This window comes from Scophthalmus maximus, chromosome 19 (genome assembly GCF_022379125.1).
Source record: "Scophthalmus maximus strain ysfricsl-2021 chromosome 19, ASM2237912v1, whole genome shotgun sequence".
Classification (NCBI taxonomy): Eukaryota; Metazoa; Chordata; class Actinopteri; order Pleuronectiformes; family Scophthalmidae; genus Scophthalmus; species Scophthalmus maximus.
In genome coordinates, this window is record NC_061533.1 from 2,794,283 (window position 1) to 2,811,512 (window position 17,230).

Sequence of the window (17,230 nt, forward strand, 5' to 3'; positions counted from 1 at the left end):
TGTCCGAGCAGATCTTTGACAAAATTATTTTTTCATTGTTTGAATCCTAGGACCGTGATTATAGCGCCCACACACACACACACCAAATTTTTTTTTTCCGGTATCTTACTTTGAAAATACTCTTTATTAAAAAACCTTTTTGGCAACAAAACATTTAAAGTTTCTCAGATTTGGAAAATGTTCTTAGGTATATATATATATATATATATATATATATATATATATATATATATATATATATATATATATATATATATATATATTTTTATACATAATGTGTTGGAGCAGGGACTTGTTTCACTTGGAACCAGAGAACTCATGAGGTTGAAAACTCCGTCCTGGTTGCCATAGCTTCAGTTGGCGTCTGTAGCACTCGTCCTGTGAGCCACACAAACAAACACTCCTACAGTCACACACACACACACACACACACACACTCCTGCCACCGGACGTCAGGTGGTCCCGTCCATTGTGTCCTCACCTGTAGGACATTGTTGAGGCACAAAGGAGGAGCACAGTACGTGTCAGCCTCGCTGTCTGCTTCTGTTTGACTTGAATTTGTAAAAATCCCTCTCTTTCAGCCCCGTGAGCCCTTTGAAAGATCAGCCAGAGAAGGTTCGTGAGGTAATTCACATCTGTGTGGGTTTTGACTTATTGTCTGGAGGGCCGGGGATCGCAGACCTCGGCAATTACGATTGTCAACACTGTTCAAGTTTCACCGTTTGTTTTTTCCGAGCACATCAACATGTTACCAGCGGATTTTTTTTTTTTTCAAAGGGTGGGGTACCCGAGAGGATTTGAGATGCTTTGTTGTGTTTATTAAACGCCATGGATCGTGGATTCAGAAGAAACCCCCCTCCTCCCCTGCTCTACTGTTCTCTCTGGGTTTATGTAACCTTCATCCTAAGGTCACCGGTGTTTTGCTTGCAGCCAGCTGAAATTTCAACTGCGTACACATAAAAAAAAAAAAGAGAGATTCAGAAAGGAGGGCTGGGGGGGGGCCTGAATATTGAGTATCACGAAGGGGCAGAATCTCTACCTGGGACCCGTGCGGCGCTCAGCTTCTCAGGCACTAACCGGCCTGATGTTTGCCATAAAGCTGGGGGGCCTCTCTCGCTCGCTGCCCTGTGAGGTCACAGCACCTGTTCTGGGTAATTGCTGACAGGTGACGTAAGGCTTCCACTTTGTTTTCCACGGTGCGAGGTGGAGGGTTTCACCCCCACCCCACCCTCCCACCCCCCGGCTCCCTCCGACACACCGGGGCTGGAAACTCATGTTGCTAGATTGCAGCTAAACAACGCGACTCGACCTTTCCTGCTCCTCGGCGGCGGCGGCGGCGGCGGCGGCCCTGAGAGCGGAGTGAACTTTGGCTTACCTGTCGGAGTCGAGTTAGTAAAAAAAGTTATACGTTGGTTTTTTTTCCAGCACTTTTCAGCACTGTGCCTTTTTCTGTATTTCAAACATGTGTTTTCCACTGGGAAAAAAAGTCATGGACCACATGAGTTTAAAAACAGACAAAAATAACGTAGATCTGACCTTTATCTTAACTTTGCTCTGGGAAATATGAGCTATAAAGCAGGGAACAGACCATTATTGTAGATCTAATTAGGTGTAGCAGATAATTGTTTGCAATACTGTGAATCAATCTATCTAATCTATGCGTCAATTGATATTTTGTATATTTGATAGTTTGCTTCAACCTTCTGTACTCACAGTTTTCGAGGAATACACACGAAGGCAAAGCAAATGTGCATCTACTTGCACCGGCAACGCAACGCAAATAACGTTTATTTTGGCATCATTACCTTCACTCGCTCTTGTTGAAATATTTGTGTCTAATCTTTAATGTGTAACAATGCAGATTATTTTTATTGTCTGATGTTTTGCATTTAAAACAAAAAAATTCTAATATTTTTAATACGGAATTTGTAACTTACATGCGTCTTCATTTCCACTGATGTATTTTTGATTCACTGCTGCTACATTTTTTCTGCAAGTGAATGTGTCTGTTTTATATGAAGTCATTGTGGCCACCAATTTATGTTGAAATTCTTCAACTGGCACACATTTGGAAAAAAACAAACAATTACATATGTGAAATCAGAAAATGGTCAAGTACAGAAGACTGAATAAAATAACTTCTTTATCTTTTACAGTGTTAAAACAGGTAATGGCTCATTTGGCAAACGGACCTTATTGATTTATCCGCCAACGGCCAACTTTAACTGATATTTCTTATCGCCGCTTGTCAAATGTTGCCGGCCCTCTTTCGCCGACTTCCACCTGATAATGTCTTTTCAAGGCCCGGCTGCAGGAGGACAGAAGCCAGTAGATAGGATATCTGGCCCCGGCCTCCAGCCAGCTGTGAACCTGATAGCATCTGTTTTAAACGTTTGAGAGACACCGAGAGAAAGGAGCCCTCTTTTCGTCTGAGCTCTGGAGCGCTGGTTATCTCATGCGTTTTTGAGTAAAGGGATCCGCAGATGGCCCGTGTCCTGACAGCTTTACAAATGTGATATCACGAGCCGAGGTATTCCGCTCGGATCCTCCTGTCTGCGTTACTGTAGCCCCCGACGGGAGGGACTCACTCCTGCTCAGAGTAAACAAGACGAGGCGAACAGCAAAAAAAAGGGAAAGACCGAAAAAAGAAATGAAAGAAAAGCTGTTTTTCTATTTTGGGGAAGGCAGACAAAACAACCTCTTCACACCTGAGTGTGTTCTCTGTTTGGAGTTCTTCACACCCATTGTCATCGGGCGTTATCTAAACCATCAAATCCACATGAAAAGATCATTTCATGTTGCGCTGTCACCCGGGGGGGGAATTGGACAACTTACCTTTCATTTGCTTTGTCTGAGTCAGGTGACAAAACCATTTGTCATCCCTCCGCAGGTTGTGTCAGGTCTGAGCTTAGCTTCAAAGACCTGGTTTGTTTGGTTTCCATTGGAGAATCCAAACCTTTTTTTCCTTTTTGTTCTTACTCATTGTGATCTAATCACAAATCAGTGTTTGAACTATGAACAGTGGTGCCCTCATATCCAGGGTTGTGTTTCCACAGTTTCTGAAAACATCTGGACCCATGATTTGGGGCTTTTGCATTTTCTGGGGCCAATTTCATCCACTCTTGCATTTCGCCCCTTTAGGTTTTTTGAGCGACTGCCCCTCCAATACACCTAAAGAAAACCTTTTACAGTCAATGTTCAGCGCTCCACTCTTTGTTGGCATTGAGCCGAGAGGATTTCACAGGTCCACTCGCTTCCTAGAAGGTCGGGAAGGTTCAACAAGTCAAGGTAGGGTCCCGTTTCTATTGCAGTGGAGCTTAGGTGTGATTTTCTATAATTCTCATACGTGAGTGGATCGAGGGTATCAGCTGTTTACACGGTTAGTTTAATAATCGCAGCAGGAGAGAACTGAGTTGTACTGTAAAAAAACACAGGTTGTTATATTTGGCACGCAGCTAAACGTATATGGTCACAGATGAAGTGGGAGCTATCCTGAAGTCCTCATCTCATCCTCGGGAGAATGAGAAAAATGCAATGTGGTCATCTGACGATGTCACAGCGTTTGGCTGTTCATCAAATTTTTATTCGGCCGAGTTTCTGTAGACACGGCAAACTGTCCCAGAGGCCTCAAATCAGTTGACCCGAGTCACTGTCACGAGTCGATTCCTCTCACATACTCTTTTCTTCGGCCGTTTAACATTTTCTGACTTCGCTCTTCTCCGGCTCATCGTCTGTGACAGATGTAATTCTTGGCCGCGCGGCAGACTTTCTACCTGGTTCATGGCCGCCAAGTTTGCGGTGGGGCCAAGTTTGCGGTGGGGCCCTCGCCGCCAGTGTACCATTAAAAAGAACATCCATAAAGTTCAGTCTCTGTCCCAGCCATCTCTTTGTGCCTGTCATCAGGGTGTGCATGAAAGCACATTGCGTGTGAGACAGTTAAGAAGTTTTTACAGTTGTCATTAATTTATTTCCTCTGTGGCCGCAAAACATGTAACACCAGCTCGTGTGGGTTCGACTGGACTAACCAAACAATTTTTAAGGCTAATTAACTCTGAAGGACCCAAACATTCACTTAGCTAGCAACATGATAAAGGCTACAAACAACCCATGATGTTGACTTGTGAAAACTTAATTTAAACTAATGCATGAACAGGTTATTATTTATTCTTGAAATGTAAGATTTTTTGAAAGTACTTTTTAGGAAAAATATGTATCATACTATACGGTTTCCATTTGGCTCAGGCACTGTGCAAAAATGCGTAGGTGATTTGCCTAAGCCTTGTAATGGTAGTTACGTTCAGCATAGTTAAGTTGTAATGCCAGTTTTAAGGGAATTTGAATCCAGAAGTTCTGGTTTTTGGTGGCACGTGAGTCCAGTGGTTAGCACTGTCGCCTCATAGCAAGAAGGATCTGGCCTTGGACCATGACGATTGGCTGGGGTCATTCCGTGCTGAGAGTGGTTGTCAGCCCTGTAATGGACTGGCGACCTGTCCAGGGTGAACCCTGCCTCCCACCCAATGTCAGCTGGGATTTGGTCCAAACCCCTGCGACCCTCAAAGGATAAACAGATGGATGGATGGATGAAGTTCTAGCTTCATTTTGGCACAAACTGTCAATGCGATGCCCTAAAATCAGATGCATCTATAGGAAACCCCCCCTATTCATTTATTAATGTTACTAGAAAGTAACATCTAAATGTTCACACGACTTACAGAATTAAGTGTTAAGTCAGGACTCTTCGTTTTCATGTTATTTCAAGCTACTTTCTCGCCCCTGACGTAGGTGTGTTGGACCGGGACAGGGACTCTTGTTACTGTAAGTCCTAAGGATTCCGATTTGAGTCCCACGCACTGATCCGAGCAGGATGCTCTGTAGACGGCCCACCTCGGTGAGCTTGGGCCATCGCGGGACGGCGCAAGTTGGATCATCGTCTCCAATGAAAACCCGAGCCAAAGTATAACACGAGCCTTTGTATTTCAAAGTTGGAGGATTTGTAACAGATCCTGTCTATCGGTCCACGTTTAACAAGTGACATTGTCCTTCCTGGCTTTCGCCCAGAAGAGGTTTGATGGCCATGATTATTTACACAGAGGGTTTTTCTTTCTTTCTCTCTCTCTCTCTTTTACAGTCCGTCATTTTCATAAGGGATCATAATACTCTTGGACAGGAAGTATCTGGCTATATAGACTACGCCCACAGACTCAAGACCCAAGATTTTGAACCATATTTCAGCGGAAAGAAGCAGCTCATGCCAGGGCGTTCGGATTTATGGTAAGTCTCCTTCTATTGTAACGTGTCCATGTTGGTTGGGGAGGCCTTTACTGCTGGGGGATTTGACAAGATTTTGAAGGGTCAGGAAATCTTATTATCCGGGATGAGAGATTCAGGTTGACGTGAGAGACCAATATGGGCCTGGAAGGAGCTGTGCAAAGGGCCAGTATAAGTTGGTATGTACAGCACCAGCCGCTGTGGCTTCAGCGCAGATGTGGAATAAATATACACTGCTGAAGTAAAGCTGAGTGAAGCTGCCAAAATGCTAAACCTGTCTGGACAAGACAGATGTGATTCGAGTCGAGATTAAAGCAAACGTAACCCATGATCTTCTTTTAATGTGCAGGAAAGATTTGTCATCACAGATGAATAAAAATAGATTGAAGTACATTGATAGATAAGTCAATTGTGTAATTGACTGATTTACTTTTGTACTGGCCGTGAAAATGAATTTGTTTGAAAAAAACTTTTACCGTTAACAAACCAGGAGATGCTAAAGTTAGAGGTGTAAGAATCCCAGCTATCACCGGGCGACAGACGGGGAACTCTGAACTGGCTGCCAGTCTATCACAGGGCTGACACACTGTATAGAGGCAAATATAGAGACTACATGCAATTTGGAGTCGCCAATCAATCTAACCTTCATGGAGACCATGTAAACACAGAGAGGCCAAACGGCCAAACCAGGGTATCAACCCAGGACCATAAGACGACAGTGTTACATATATATGTATGTTTCTGTGTATATGTACGTGTGTGTGTGTATATATGTATATAAAAGAACTAATTAGTGATGCACCGAAATTTGAATTGTTGGTAGAAACCGAAAATAATTTAACACTTGGCCAACTTTTCCCAATGCGTAAATGAAATAGCATAAATGTGCCTTTAACTTTTTTGTCTTGATTTTTCAAGGAAAAAATCTGTTATAAAAGTACAATTTATAAATTTATAAAAAACAGAAAAAAAAAATTTGACATTCCAGCAGACATTATACTTAAAAATCACAGTTACAACAACATAAAATAAAATTCTTTTTTACTGTGGCCGAACATTCGGTGCATGCCTAGATCAAATATCACCAAAGTGGAATTTCAGAATGTTTAGACGGTTGCAAACCTAACAATCATGAAATATGGAGATGTAAAGCCACCGAATTTTTAACATGATAGAGAAATACTTGAAACCACAATGTGTAGAGTTAGAAAATTTTCCCTTTAGAAATATAACCCCCCCCCCCCACACACTTAATATAAACCACCATAATAACTTAAAATATGCCATAAACCCATGAGAAAAAAGTCATTCCTCCTTTTACATCTGATATAAATCTGATATATTTAGTCCAGATACATCATGTGCTGAATGTTGGACAACCACACTCACCGGTGCCAGTTGCACTCGTCCAAAACCCAAGCCACAGATGAACTGCTGACCTTGCAGGTGTAAGCTAAAAAATCCGCTGTATCCCTCAGTGGGGCAGGTTACATCGTCTGTAATTTGTTGTCTATCAGCAGATAGCTGTGTAAACATTAAAGAGCCGTCAGCGAAATTACCGGAGCCAAAACCATCACCACATTCCACATATTCGTGCATAGTAACATATTACCAAACATTTCAGATACTTGCGAGAAATCCCATGAGGACAAACAAGCAGGACAGGGGTGAGAAGGAGTGCGTTTGTTACATGGTTTTATTCAGAGTTCAGCCAAATGGCATGTGGCCGGTATAACCTCAGTGACACTGGGGCAGAACATGGTCTGTACTGTAGTGTCCTAATGTGACAAGTTCATGATCTAGGAATAATTATTTCTTCAAAATAATTAAAAACCTGCATCAGAAGGCCACAGAAGTTGTGAACAAATCCCCAGTTCAAAGCTGAACCAAGTACAGTAGTTTCTTAGAAGCTCTGAAAGAGCCAAATGGATATTTCAATGGAGAGATTGCCCAATAATCTCTAATATTTGTAGTATTAGAGATTATAGTTTGAATTAAATGGTTTAAATACAGTGACGTGGTTTAACTGGCAATTTATGTTCAGACTCAATGTTGTTGGAAAATGGCCAAGACCAGAAAAGTAAGACTGAGATTGTGAAACACAAACATTTTCCGTGAGATTTTCCAGAAAGAAGGTTTTAACCAAGTATCAACCCACCGTGACGTCACCCGTTGGTTTGTGAGCTGCCGTTCGGAAGCCTCTAGTTTCGCATTTTGACCAGCGCCATGTTGGGGCCCACCTGCTCCGGCAACGACTGGTTCCTTCTCGGTGCAAACCCATCCCATGATTCATTGCATGCCGGTGACAAAGCTATCTAGCTAGCTATGTGGGCAGTGTGGGCAGGACAAGATGGTGACTCGTATTGGAAAAGACGAGAGGGTCTCATTTTTGATTCGGCCTTCGCAGTCTATACGTGTAGATACCGAGTCGACTGAAGGATGCAGCCCCCGGATTTTCTCACTCATTTATACACACATTCATTCATTAGAGTCAAAGTTTTTGCTGACGTTTGAACATTTTCAACTCTTGACTGCGTATTCACCTTCCTGCAGCCTCAGGCAAATTCTTGACTGTTCTCATCCGTTCGCTGTTTCACTCCGACATCATTTCAGGTCTTAGTTTTACAAGCACACAGTGAGTGAGACGACAAGAAGTGGTTTTCCACCATGGGCTCTGACACACAACCCCACTCGTGGCCTTGAACCCCACCTCCTCTCGAGCGAGTGGAAGCCCCAACAAGCTGTAGGTGTGAGTCATTGGGCGAGCATGCCTGGAGGTACAGCCCACTCCCTAATGATGCTTTTATGACCCCCCCTCGACAGGTCTCCCTGCCCTCCCTCCATTTGACATCTGACATCTGACGTCACACTCCCAACTCTTTTTTCAACCCTCCAGAAAACTGAACTTCATCAGATTCACACGTCTCTCTCTCTGGTTTTCAACTTCTCTAACCTTCTTATCCCGGCTTTGCTACCTCTCCCCTCCCCATGTCATCCTCCACCCCACCCCTCCCTCCCTCCCCCATTTTTTCATCTCTGTCGGGAACAATAACACCCAGTGTGGTTGCCGCTAAGAGGGAGCAGATGCTGGAGCTGCTGCCCACTCAGTGCACTAAACCTCCCACCGCAGGACTCTGAATCCTGTCCCTCCTCCTCCTCCCCAGCCACAAAGAACACAGAGCAGCGACACCAGCGCCAGCTCTGGTCTCTACCTCCCACCTCCAGCAACGAAGGGTGGATAGGTTCACATACACACAGTCTGCAATGTCTCCAGGAAAAGGAGCAGTAGCAGAATATCTCCCTGGAGCAAAGTATGAGAATTTAAAAGACAAGAAGAAGCAAAATGAATTGGTTGGAGGTGTTGGGAGAGAAATGACGTAACGTGTAAAGCATGTTACAGTGTGAAAGTGGGTGTGATAGCACTTTGCAAAAATAATGAGGGGACTGGATGCTGACGACTAAACGCATCAAGACGTTCCTCCTTTAAGGTCGCGTCTCATTTCATTCCAACTTGTAAAAAGGTTTTTTTCCCAATTATTTTCTACCTAGACCTTAAGTTCCAACTTAAAATGTGTTAAATTTTGGAAGCAAGACCATGTTGCAAAAAACAAAACACTCCATTTGGACTTTTGTCACTAATGGCTCTTTGTGTTTGGTTTTCTGCTCCATTAAAAAGAAAATGGCTCACTTAGATTTTAATGTGTTTATGGTCATTTATGGTACATTTTGTTGTTTTTTTGGGGGGGGGGCGTTCCCCCCGTTGTACATTCTCCATCACCTCCAGGATCTACAGGCTAAAGAGCGAGAATCAGTCGACTGCCGGGCGTGATTTATTTTAGCAGGCACACTGGGTGGGTGGGTCGTATAAACATCATTTGTAAAAAGCATGTTGTAAGCCTCTGACCTGCATGGAAAGTTTTTTGTAAAAAATGCATTAGTACCATCAAAAATTAAGTGCAGAACTTTGCTTGTTTTGCTTCTGTAGAAAGTTAAATTCTAACAATAAGTTAATATCCCCAAAAAAACACAAAAATAAAAGCAAAATTGCTAATATTAATTAAAAAATGCACTTTTCTTAACATATACTTATACAAACTGATATGAAGTCATAATAATTGATAAAGAAAATATTGTGTAACTGCCTCTGAGGGACAAATTGTTTCAGTAGCTCTGGGTGAAGCATGTCAGGATATTTAACCAAACTCTGACACTGACACTTCAGATGAAGAAGAGAAAAAATAATCTTTAAGAGTATACGAAAATCTTGTGTTTTTAAAGGCCCTAAATTATTGCACTTTTATCTCCATTACTTTTTCCCGTGGAGCTTCCGACGTGAACACACACACACACACACTCACACACTTAAGTCCCGGCCCCCATCTAATTATCCCACAGATCTGCATCTCCGCGTACCTCCGTGCTTCCTGCCACTCCAGATGTGCCTACAGCATCTCTGATGTCTATTTAATGTTCCCCAGCAAAGTGACCATCTGTTTATGCACTCTGGCGGTTCCCCCTCCTCCCTCCCTCCCTCCCTCCCCGTATCTCTGCCTCCCCTCAGTCGCTGCGTTCAGTAAAGATCTTTGAGAGGCCTGGCCAACATCTCGCAAACATGCTCGTCCTAATTGATTCTCTTCCTCTTTTAAATTGTTTCGGTGTGTCTTTTTCGCGTAAAAATAGCCGCACAGCCGTGTCACTGTATCACAACTGGAAGAAAGAAAAAACAAGTTTAACGAGCAGATTTTTTTTTTAGTTGTGGTAGATTCTTTTTTTTCTGCTTCCCCTTTAACTGCGCAGTTCAAATACACTGATTTATATCTGGCGTAAGGGGAACCATGCCTTTGTTACTCAATGAATCTGTCTAACTCGTACATCTTTTTTGTAGTAAAGCTGCATCTTATAAAGATTCCCCCCGCATTCGGCGGCAGACGTGAAACATTGCATCTTGACACACGCCTCCTCCTCCTCCACAGCCAAAAAAGCCATGTTGCCTCCACGCTCGGCCTCTGCGACGCACCTGTGCGTCTGGCTTCATTCTGCGCTGTGAAAATATTTTGCGCCGCTGTCTGATTTTATTAACTTTCAATACAAAAGAGAAACTGTTCCAGCTCCGAACGGCGATTCCACGGCTCTGCCTGCCGCATTGTGTCCGAGCTTTAACAGGGGGTCGGTGGGAGATTGGAGTTTGCCAGCTTGATAAATATTTGCCGGTCGGCCGGAGCGTTCCGCACCATGTGTGCCGAGCTTCACGTGGACTTTATTAGCCCAGTTTAAATCCAGTTGGACTTGTTTGTTCTTTGGTGCTGGTACTGTTTGGACTGTGTTTGATGGATTCACCGTCTCGTAGGTTGGACGGGCTCTTCTGTCCACGTGAATTAAGATGTAACCTCTGAAGCAGGCCACATGTAAAGTAAGACTGTAAAATGACGCAATCACTTGTGATTGTAAATCTTCATCTTCGACTTGTTACCATACCGGACTGATGGCTTGTCGTTAGTGGGGATTCTTTTAACATGAGCTAAAGGTATCGGGCTGTGTTCCTCAGGTTGACCCATAATCTCTCTCAGTTTCCACGGCAAACCCCCCACATTGACCTTTTGTGTGTAACAATGAGTAATATTAATCTTAACTATCCATTTTGATTAAGTTTGAGCTGTACAATGGTCCTTGTGTTCAATTTGAATCCATTTATTTCATAGTTTTTAAAGTCGTATATCTTCAACTCAACTTCAAGTTATAACTTCAAAATAATAAACTGAGCTAGTTTATCTTGTGTGTTGTGGCTGCAGTTAACTATTATATTAATTACATATTTTGATCTGTTGGGTTTTTTCAGGAGTCTTTGAAAAGTCAGAAAACCTAAAACCCCAAAAGTTTGTCCAGGTGGTGTTAGAAAACATTAAAGATCATGATTATGCACCAGACCTCATTAAATTAAAAGAATGTTTACAATAGTTTATTTTTTATTTAGATTTTTATTTTATTTTTTATTTCTTTAATCTGATTTAACCTATATTTTATTATCAATAGGAGCAACTAGACCGGAGCTCAGAGAGCGCATACCTCCACCAAAGCTGACGCTCTTATCTCGCCACGTTTAAGGAAGTGTGAAAAAAAAAATCCTGGATGCACCCAGGGTTATATCCAGATCTGCTTCCTCGTGTCGTGCCCCACCCCTCCACAAAATGTCATGGAAATTAGTTCAGTAGTTCTGGAGTAATCCTGCTGACAGACAAACGTGACCGACCTCCTTGGTACAGAGACATAAGCACAAGATGAAGTCAAGTGCACAGACATGTGAACTTTTCACAACCGAAAAAGGGAAATACACTTCACTTGTGTTTTAATATCAAGGAAATCCCAGATGGAACCAAAAATAATAAGGAAATTAAACTAGAGATGTGTGTAGTGTGGTTTGCTAATGGAGTTTGTCAACGGGACTCTTCTGTCATTTGTCATCGACCCCCTACGAGGCTTAACAGTAAGTTCAACCCATTACTGTATTACTCAGCCTCTCAACACTGAAGAGGCCCTTTGCGATTTACATGGAAACATTAACTTCAGAAAGAGTTACTGGGCGTGTATTCTTCAGCTGAGCGAATACACATGCGAGGTATTTGCTCTTTTATGATATATATCATCAAGCACGGGGAGTCCTGCTCCTCTGAGCCCTATAATGAGACTGTTGACATTACCCTGGAAAATGACCGCCTGCAGATAACAATAGAGCCGAGCACGGTGAACTGTGGAAAGCGAGAGGACGCGGTGCACGTGTCGAACGGCCGGTGGTAAATGCATAGGGGGAACCGTGGAACCGGTGCTGGGATCCGCCGTCATTGTTTCCACCAAATCCAGGTTTCTCACACTTTTACTGGTCCATGTGTCTGGGTGTGGTGCCATCCAGCTGCACGAGCTTTCTTCTCTGTGACCAAATGTTCGCCGAGCGTGCAGTCAGTCGCCCTGGCGACAGTTCATATGGGACGGCGAGGGAGGTGGATCCAGTAAACACATGCGAGTAAACGTACGAACGAAAATTCTCGGCATTGCTTCTTTTCTACACTCTTCCGTCAAGTCTTTTTCATGTTCGGCGTCAAATTATATCTCACATCTGTCCCGTTCCTCCAGCAAAAGTAAGCGGTTCACCATGGAATAAAAGTGGTCCACCAAAAAAATGTTAATTGTTGTGTGGCGCTTCGGTATAAATAGTCACTGAAACACTGTCGGATCTAATTTACAAAGAGAGGAAGTATGCGTACGTCTGAAAGCCAATCGCAGACAATATAATCCCCCCTCCAGGTTTAAGGGAGAAAAACCTCAATTTGTATTTCATAATTGGGGCATTGCAGCAGTCTATTCTCAACCTGCTTCTCTCAGCTCTGTTGGCAAGTCGCGGGGGGAAAAAAATGCCAGACCTCTCGTCCTATCATACCTTATAATTTTATGCATCAGTGTATTTCTCCACACTGCTACTGTTCGGAGGAATCTGGTGCATGTGTTTCCCGGAGAAGAAGATTGCTCTGAAAATTGGCAGGAGTCGGTTGACCAGCGTCACATGTTCCAAAATGAATTGTATTTTATACTAGTGCAGAAATACTAGAGCTCACTATGAAAGGATAATATGGATAAAACTTCCAACACGGTTTTCTGTGTGACTTTATCAGTAAATATTGGGATGTAATAAATTTTACTAAAGAAGAGATCGTTCTGTACCTACAGTAACCTGCTCGATGCAACGGTGCGGCTGCCGTTAGTCTTTGGTTCTCCTAGGCTTTGCCAAAGTTGTCAAATAAACTCTGGTGCAAAGGAAAGAAACCGGCAAGTCAAGTCTCAAGTCATTCAAAACAAGTCAGAATCGAACTCACTCCAGACAAGTCTGCGTTAAGTTAAAGTCCGTTGAGACAAGTGTCAAGTCATTCAAGACAAGTTGGAGTTGAAGTCAGTCCAGACAAGTCAAGTCTCAAGTCATTTGTCCATATTCTGTCAATTCAGGTCAATTGATGACTTTCCATGTCATTTAATACGTTTTACATAGTTCCCACCATGACTTAATGAATATATTTTTCGGTTTAATTTCCTTTTATATGTTTAGAAACCTCCTTTTCATTATGTAACTGTATTTTCAATATCTCTGCTCAGCACTGGAGTCAGCATTTGTCATCTTGAAATATGGCCCAGACCAATAGACTAAATTGTTTTTTTTCTCTCCCAGGAGGTTGGTTGGAAGTTGGTTCTGTGTCAAGTTATTCCGTCTTGGTGCAGGTCCGCGGAGGCTGACATGGATTTAAAGATCCTTCCTCATTATTCTGAATAAGTGTCTTTGAGAGTATGACAAGCGACCAATCCAGGAAAACCATGAAGCCAGCAGTTAAGTCAGTAGCTCTTGATATTGGCTGGAATACCTGGCCCTTTTCATAGCTATTCAAAATCAGGCCATTCTGCAAAATTAAAAAAAAAGATGTATGGGCATTTCCTAAATTTTCATAGCAGGGTTCTGTGGGTTTTGGAAAAGCCACATGGGTAAAAGTTTTTATAATGCTACATCTGCTGGTGTATTTGTAGGAAGCATACTTAATAAGTTGCTGTTAGAAAATACTTTCATGACCAAAATGCAAATGGGTATTTGCAAAACCGGGTTTATGAGCCGCTGGAGATTTACTGCACCTCGGAAAGAGAAAACACCTTGACACCTGGAAAACAGGGCAAAACATCTCAAAGACGGCAGAGGTCTCACAAATCTAAAACGTGACATTTGAGATGTATTTCACAGTGTCGGGTCATTAACTCTATATCTGCTGTTCGTCATGCGTTGGCTCCGGTTAGAGCATCGCAGCAGGTGGCAAGTAATCTGCAGAATGTTGGAACCGCTCCGTTGTGATACGCTCCCATATTTTACAACTTGCTGCCGCAGCTCCAGGCCCCTTCAAGCCCCCGACTCGTCGTTCCTCTTCCAAAATTGACACCGAGCTTTTCTCCCTGAGGCCCCAACTTTGTTCTTGGACCACAAGCTGCTGCCGGGGAAAAGCCGGGGAATGCAACCTCCGGTGCCTCGGTGTGCGACATGTGGAGTTGTGTTACCAGTGAAAATGGACAGTGTTGCCTCGGCAGTAAATGTCTGTAAGACACAAGGGTCGGTAACTTCTCATAACTTGCTCTAGCAACATTCATGTGACCGCGGTTATGTTATTGATCATTTGACAATTAACAACAACAATTCATACAATACGTGAAGATGTTATCTTTGGCTTTTAATTTCCAGGCCTTGTTCGTCTCAGCCGAAATACTTTGCCGAATCTAACCTACAACCTAGGAACAACGCACCATTCAACACTACCACCATGAGATATGTTCAATCCCCAACCGGCCTCATTGTATTTCACATCAACACAACGGGAAGATCTGCCAGTTTTAGGCCTCTGGAATGTCAATATGATATGGATCTTTTGTTTTTCCTTCTCTAACGTCTTGAGGAATAATTCATTCATCAAATTGATGCACTTTCAGTATTAATGTAGTTTTGATGTGTCTATACATTTTTCACTCTGTTGAAAACTTGGACGCCGTCACTGTGCTGTATCAAAAATAACAGAAAGCCTAAAAGGAGAAAGCAGAAATCCAATCGGATGCTGTAAATTAATCGGCCATTTATTTTGGAATTCAAGCCTCTCTTTTGGTTTCAGTTGCTTATTAGCCACAGCTTTACTTTAATGCCCCGGCTTGGTGAACTCCAACGCAGCCAACCTCAAAGATCAAATTGGAAACAGACTCGTACCTTCTCCGTTCCTGGCAAACGACAACGTTACTCCGTTAAGGTTGCTTTTTCCCTTTCTCTTCTGCAAAGCAACGGTCTCGTGTAACCTGCTGTTGAATACTGATGTGAGAACGATGGCGGAGTAATGCGCTGCAATCCGTGAAGTTTTCTCTCCTCCGTGAAACACGCTTAGTCATGTCATGACCTCAATGTGGTGGTCCGGTGTGGATTTAAACCTCCTGTTGTGTGAGGTTGTTCCAAAGAAATAAAACAGATAGCACACACACTTCTTAAACTGAGCATCAGTCGTTTCCTTGTTTTTATGTCATGTTTTCACCCCTGTCCATTGGTTGGTCGGATGGTTGGTTGGTTCATCAGAAGGATAACGCAAAAACTACAGAATGGAATTCCACGAAACTTGGTGGAAGGATGAGACGTGGGCCAAGAAAGAACCAATTCAATTTTGACGCGGATCCAGGAATATTTATTTTCTTTCTTTAACAATGTGAGATAGGAATTTTTTGACACTTTCACCAATTTCTCAGGGAATAATTCACGGATCTTGATGAAAAATCTGGCATATTTAGGGGAAGGATATCTATGAGTGTGAGAGATTTGGTGCAGCTTGATTGAATTTAAGTGAACTGTTGGGCATTTGCGGTGGTATGCACTTATCTGACTTTCTAAGTTTTAATATTTTCTATCCTTTTAATCTCAAGAAGAGACTTAACATTCATACATTTGAAGCTTATTATTCTTTGTACAGAACAAGTGTCATTGAGACCTACTGTATTTGTTTACGACTGGAAAATAGAACCACACATCTCGCTGAGCGTTTTGACTTGCTGTGTGTTTGGAGCTTGTCAGCCACAGATGTCGGATATTGGGGGTTTTCAATGTCCATTTTTTTCCCCGTTCACCCTACATCCATGCTGCATTATTCAAGGCCTAGTTTTAGACAGTGAAACCTAAGGAGCTCTTTAGATGTGAAGTGAATTGCCACACAGGGCAAGAGGAAAAGGCAGTAAGTCACCATGTGTTTTTCCTTTCACATAGAATCTCATCTGAAGCCGACCTATTTTCAACAGTTTTTTTATTTGACAACAAAAGCATAACCGCACCGCAGCACTCCCCCACCATGCCTGAATTATATGGGTTGCATCCTTTCATTGAAAAACATTTGGGTTTTCAAATGTGTCTCTCTTAAGCAATGTCTGTCCGTGTGCCCCCCCCCCCCAAAAAAAAAGCCAAACTAAACCAAATGTCTAGGTGACACAGCAACATGAAAATATCACTTCCAGTAGTTTTGACAAAACAGCTAAATGTGATATTTCTCAATAATTCTTCCTGAACAACTTTGTTCCGGAACACTTCATCACTAAAGGAGCTCTCGAGACGTGTTTGAGCCTCACCTCATTCACCTAAGAATTACCGTTATCTTTTCTACAGCTACTACAACTGGAAGACACAGGTGTCCACGTCCAACTCCAGCCCCAACTTTGAGGTGATTTATGACGACCCCAACGGCCTGCTCTTCAAGAACAAGAGGGACAAAAAGATCCTGAATGTGGACCCCTCGGTAGGTTTGTTGTTGTTCTTGTTGTTGTCCCGCTTTGTTTTCTAAGCCCCAGGGAGACAAATGGTCATCGCTGTAGGTCAGTTCACCTGTCGAACAGCAGTAAATAGGGTCCCAGGAAAGGAAAAAGGACCACAGGGCAAAAAGAAAAAACTTTAACTTTACTAATTACCGTAGTTTTGTAGTTTTTTCAAGAGTCTTAAATGACGACGTAAATCAGACGGTAATTTTCCGAGGGAGCCTTCAGTGTGAGAGAAGCAGTTGCAGGGAGAAGCAGAGAGAGAGAGAGAAAGAAATCAGTGGGGGGGAAAGATATTTGCTTTCCACCTGCACAAAGAATGGAGGATCAAGGGGTCGAGACAGGTGCTTCCTCCACACTCGCAGTCTGACAGGGGCCCTGGAAGAATGACGACTGAGAGACTGGATTTTTTTCTCTCTCTCTCTCTCCAGTTTCCCTCTTCGCTGGGGGGGTAGGGAAGTATAGCTGGTGGGGCTGAACTATTTTGAAATTGCCGACAGGGCTGTGGGGACTGCGTTTTTGAGGCCAATCGCCAAAATGGCAGCACAGTGTTCGGGCTGCGGTCGAGCACCGCCCCGACCAGGCTGTCTATTAAAAAACACAAGAGGAAGGCATAGGA

General features: G+C 43.0%; 1 protein-coding gene across 2 annotated transcripts in view; it reads left to right on the forward strand.

Moving 5' to 3' along the window:
- The window catches only part of cfap299 (cilia and flagella associated protein 299), a 71,268-nt gene that overhangs the window by 51,323 nt on the left and 2,715 nt on the right, over positions 1-17,230 (forward strand). For both annotated transcript variants that reach the window (XM_047329169.1, XM_035639963.2), the window contains 2 exons: positions 5,129-5,271; positions 16,466-16,595. In XM_047329169.1, the coding sequence (XP_047185125.1) occupies positions 5,129-5,271; positions 16,466-16,595 (273 nt within the window). The remainder of the gene's footprint in view (positions 1-5,128; positions 5,272-16,465; positions 16,596-17,230) is intronic.